General features: G+C 43.7%; 2 protein-coding genes across 3 annotated transcripts in view; both read left to right on the top strand.

The window, feature by feature from the left end:
- Nucleotides 1–1,352: 1,352 nt before the first annotated feature.
- Nucleotides 1,353–3,132, top strand: LOC308376273 (4-galactosyl-N-acetylglucosaminide 3-alpha-L-fucosyltransferase 9-like; the record flags this gene model as incomplete). Its single annotated transcript, XM_080852568.1, has 2 exons — nucleotides 1,353–2,206; nucleotides 3,108–3,132. 2 exons carry the CDS (start codon nucleotides 1,353–1,355, stop codon nucleotides 3,130–3,132), a joined length of 879 nt encoding a protein of 292 aa, XP_080708694.1.
- An 857-nt stretch (nucleotides 3,133–3,989) lies between these two features.
- The window catches only part of ctu1 (cytosolic thiouridylase subunit 1 homolog (S. pombe)), a 2,753-nt gene continuing 1,742 nt past the window's right edge, over nucleotides 3,990–5,000 (top strand). The window contains exons 1-2 of one of the 2 annotated variants that reach the window (XM_080851997.1): nucleotides 3,990–4,025; nucleotides 4,537–5,000. The exon at nucleotides 4,537–5,000 is cut by the window's right edge and continues 52 nt beyond it. In XM_080851997.1, the coding sequence (XP_080708123.1) occupies nucleotides 4,557–5,000 (444 nt within the window). In that variant the 5' untranslated portion in view covers nucleotides 3,990–4,025; nucleotides 4,537–4,556. Of the gene's footprint in view, nucleotides 4,224–4,536 lie in introns of both variants that reach the window. The other variant, XM_080851998.1, reaches the window with a different exon arrangement.

The raw sequence follows: 5,000 nt of genomic DNA, 5'->3' as shown, positions 1-5,000 counted from the left end.
ATAGTGTGTTTGGGCAGTCTGGTTCACCCATTTCCACCATGGATGATCTTTAAGTAGGCCCCATTGCAGACCTTTGGCCAAGACCGGTGCCTGTTGTGATCAATATGCTAACAGTCCCAAAATGTAATGCAATACAGTTATTATCAAAAGTCCCACACATTGCTTAATTTTCTTGTAACTCCTCATGACTTCACAGAGATAGGACCGCCCCGCCCTCCCAGTATCCACTAGGCTCTTCTACCGACCAAATGTTGTCAAACAAGTTCTGTTGCAAAGATCGGCCAACTAGGATTACACCACAAACAGCCTACCAATGCCAGCGTGCAGTCATCTGCCGTACATAGCTGTTTAAAGAGGTAAGTCTCTTTACTATCTTCATTTCTCTTTTTGGTTGTTTTTTATGCAACTCAAAATGGATAAGGTGTCCTTTGTAGGATAGGATATTTAGAAACTAGTTTGATGGTAAGCGCTTCAAGAAAATTAATATTGAGCTGTATGTCAACCTTTATCACACAGTGGTGGCCGCACCGGAGGTGGCCGCTGTCTAAGGGTAGTCTTTTTTTAACGTCAACTGTGACCTGTGACCTTCTAATTGACTAATGTAAACTATCCTAATTCTATGATTCACAATCGGCGAAATATCTATAATAAGCAACGGGCATATGCCCTGGCGCGTGTATTTCGCCCATGCGTTTATTTGCGTGTGTATTTATATGTTTGTGTTTCGGAGGTCTGGGATGACAGCCGGATCTCTTTCAGAGAGGAGACTGAGGGTAGGCTAAAAGCTGGTCCACCATGTCTGTCAGCAAACCTGACCGCTTGATTGCATTGCTAATTGTATGTGAAAGTCTCCAGTCCCCAGTTATATATAGCGAATCATCCCAGCTGTAAGTTAACCTGTAGTGGTGAACAAAAGGGAAGCAAACTGACACGTTCACTTGATAATGTGACCTAACCAGATGCAGAAGGCAGGTAGAACCTGTCTGCTGTGTGATGGAGCCAAGCCCTGTGGCAAAACTACATAACCTCCCTCAAACCGACCAATGACCATCTTTGATTATTAGCCTGTAAGTGTAAGCCTGTAAGTGTTGTGTTGACCCTTCAGTTTGGTAGAAGACCAAGATTAATTTATTTATTTTCTGCGTATAGAAAGCGAGCTATACTGTGTAATTCTCTTGTTGTAAGGTGTACTTAATACATGTATTCGTAAAAAAAAAAAAAAAAAAAAAAAAGCATTCAGTTTAATTTTCTCTGGACACAACCAATATGTATGAAGGGGTGCTAAGTTTGATCGCACAGTTTTCTTTTGTCAATATTTTTTTCATTTCTTCTCTTTTAAGGAACCAGGAGAAATGTTGTCTTCATCTCTTGGCCATGTGGTGAAGGCGGGCTCGATTGTGTTACTGTTTGTGGCTGGGTTCGTCATGTTGTTGAGCATGTACCTAACGAGACAGCCAAGCTTCTGTAAGCCCCCTCCCCGGAACCAGCACCAAAGCACCAAGCCCATCCTGCTGCTCTGGTTCTGGCCAGAGGGCCACAAGTTTGACCTGAGCGACTGCCAGCCTGAGTTTGACATTAGCGAATGCGTTTTGACAGATGACAGAACCATAGTTAATAAGGCAGAGGGCGTTCTGATATACCACAAAGCCATCCAATCAGATCTGTCCAATCTGCCTCCACGCCACCGCCCACCTTTCCAAAAATGGATCTGGTACAACATCGACCCCCCGCCGAAAACACAGAACCTCACCAGCCTCAACAACCTTTTCAATCTGACTATGAGCTATCGCAAAGACGCAGACATCACTGTGCGTGTGCGGGTATTCTCACGGAAGAAAGCAGAGGAGTTTATGTTGCCGGAGAAGGACAAGATGGTATGTTGGGTGAGCGATGAGGAGGACCTGGGTGTGGCACGTGACTACTACAATGAACTTAAGAAGCACATGGAGATTCATGTTTTTGGTAAAGCCTTTGGCAAACCCCTGAAGCCTGAGCACTACTATTCCACCATCGCCAGCTGTAATTTCCACCTGTCCTTTGAGAACAGCATTCATCCAGACTACATCACAAAGACTGTGCACGACCCTCTGGTTTCAGGAACCGTTCCAGTTGTACTTGGTCCCCCGCGAAAGAACTACGAGAACTGTATACCCCGGGACGGTTTCATCCATGTGGATGACTTCCCAGATGCCAAGGCTCTGGCAGAGTCTCTCTCTCACCTTGACTCAAACACAACGGCTTACCAGAAATATTTTGCCTGGCGTCAACATTTGTATGTTAAGCCACGACTGCTTGAGAGTCACAAGAAGTTCCTTTATGATGTCTGTTTGGCCTGTCAACACCTGGGAAAGAAGAGAATATATAGGACAGTTCACGATGTGTACAAATGGTTTTATACCAAACCGTCATGGCTCCCATAGTGGCATCATAAGTGCTAATCTCCTTAATTGATCTCCAATGATAGATTATTCACTTCAAATGTCCGTTGAAACTCAGCTGGCAGGTGTGCAGTGATTATGCATCCGTGTATAAATTGACCTGGTCTTGTCTTTGCTGTTTTTCTTGTAATATTGTTACCTCCACCAAGGGGCTTATATTTTCGGTACTGTTTGTCTCTTTGTTGGGAAGATTATGCAAAAAATCCAGACGATCCAGATCAACAAGAAGGTCTAGGAGTTTAACTCACACTTTTTACAACAGAACTACGCTTTTCTCTCAGAGAGCCCTTCTAGTATGTGTGTGTGTGTGTGTGTGTGTGTGAGAGAGAGAATGTGTGTGTGTGTGTGTGTGTGTGTGTGTGTGTGTGTGTGAGTGTGAGTGTGAGTGAGAGAGAGAGAGTGTGTGTGTGTGTGTGTGTGTGTGTGTGTGTGTGTGTGTGTGTGTGTGTGTGTGTGTGGCACACTGGCTGACAGGAGTACATTTACTTCCCTTGTATTCTTCTCTCCTCTCTCTTCCTTTCTTTCCTCAGCCTCCCTCCCTGTCCGACTCTGTCCCTATCTTTCATGCCTCTGTTGGGCCCGCTGCGCTGAGCTCTGATCAAGAGGTCTCTTGGTGAAAAGGTACGATTCTCTGCCCCTGTTGTTTGTGTGCTTGTTCTCGGAGGTCAGACCGTGGCTCCAGAAAGTGCCTTGAGGTAATGTTCCATGTAAATATCACTTTATAAATCAATAAAATGGAATCGAGCAACAGCCATCAGCAGCATTGTTGGTTATTAGAACTGAATTGATAAGAACAGTCATTAGGCATTATTCATGTCACCATTATTAGTAATTGACATATAATAATATAATATAATTAAGACCTTTGTCAGGTTTTTAATGGCACACACAACACCCTGGAACACACAGGACACAGGACAAACACACACGCAGGCAGGCCTGAGGTCGTGGTGAATTTTATTTTCTGCTTTTTCTTATCCTGGTCCGTCCTTCCTCAAGGACTCCCCAGGAGCAGTGACATGAAAGCTTGCTGACCAATTTTACATCAGTGGTTTGTGTCATAGTCTTTTAAAATATGAAAATATTAGAACATAATAGCATTCTGGTATTTAAACTGTATTTATTGTAATTTAATAAATATGGGTAAAATCCCAGTTCTACTGATACCTCATGTTATTCATTACATTTGTGTTCATTAATTGATGATGAATGTGTATGATATTTCACTGGTGTGTACACACCTTCTTATTTTTTGAAAAGTATTTACTGCATGGTAGATTACACTTTTTTTGTATATCATTATGTGTTCTTTCGTAGTTTAAATGTCTTCAGTACAAATCTTCAATGTAGAAAATAATCAAAGTAAAGAAAAAACTTTTGACTGGTACTGTTTGTAAAATAAAACAGAATCGCATTGAGCAGCTGTATGTTTTGTCTTCCCTGAACTTTACTGATACGGAAAGCCTTTTAACTGTATGTTAACCTCCACAACAGCAGAGGGCGGTACAACAATCTATGTACAGAGGCTAAAGGGCAGGGACAGAGAACAAGAACGAACACGGACGCATAGAATTACACCATGCTTTCGTAAGAGTCTGAAAGATTTGCAATTATGAGAAGTTGTTTGCGGTTTGTTGTTAAAGTTGTAAGATATATGTAGTCCATAAGGCAATTACCTAATGTTGTCTAAGCGGTCAGTTTTGGAGATTACTTGTTAATCAAAGCTTCGTGAAGACATCTGTCCACTGACTTGGCTAATACTTACACAGTCATTCGTAGAGTGTGGTGAGTATCAACTGCTAGATCTGGAGACTGACCGGACTTGACCCTAGACAGTTAGCTAAGTTAGTTATATATTTGACACTGTAACGTGGCGTAACAAGACTAATTGATGTTAGCTAGTTTATCAGCGGCAACGACGTAAATCCTACATATAGTCATTGCATGACAGTTAATGTAACGTTGACCGAACCTCTCCCCTCGACGCCTTTACGTCATCGTTTGTTTTAGTTCTACTCGACAGAAGGCCCAGGTTACAGGTACGATAGAGCTACACAGCTTGCCACATTCGTATTAACCTTGCTTTATGATCTTGTAGGAGGTGAATATCAAGGCACTATGCCAGTGTTCTGCAGCAGCTGTGAAAATAAGAGAGCGGTGCTGAAACGCCCGAAGACTGCACATTCGCTCTGCAAGGAATGTTTCTTCTGGGCGTTCGAAGAGGAGATCCATCATACCATCATATCTGCGCGTCTTTTCAACCGCGGTGAGACGGTGGGCATCGGAGCGTCAGGCGGCAAGGACTCCACGGTGCTGGCCCATGTGATGAAGGTTCTCAACGAACGCTTCGACTACGGCCTCAAACTCCTGCTGCTGTCTGTGGACGAGGGCATCACAGGCTACCGGGACGACTCCTTGGAGACGGTGAAGAGGAACCAGCAGCAGTATGACCTGCCGCTGAAGATCGTGTCCTACGAGGAGCTATATGGCTGGACCATGGACGCCATCGTGAAGCAAGTGGGACTGAAGAACAACTGCACGTTTTGCGGGGTCTTCAGACGA

This window comes from Sprattus sprattus (assembly GCF_963457725.1).
Source record: "Sprattus sprattus genome assembly, chromosome: 15".
In the NCBI taxonomy this organism is placed as follows: Eukaryota; Metazoa; Chordata; class Actinopteri; order Clupeiformes; family Clupeidae; genus Sprattus; species Sprattus sprattus.
The sequence above is the reverse complement of the archived record's forward strand: the minus strand, read 5'-3'. Positions and strand labels throughout refer to the sequence as shown.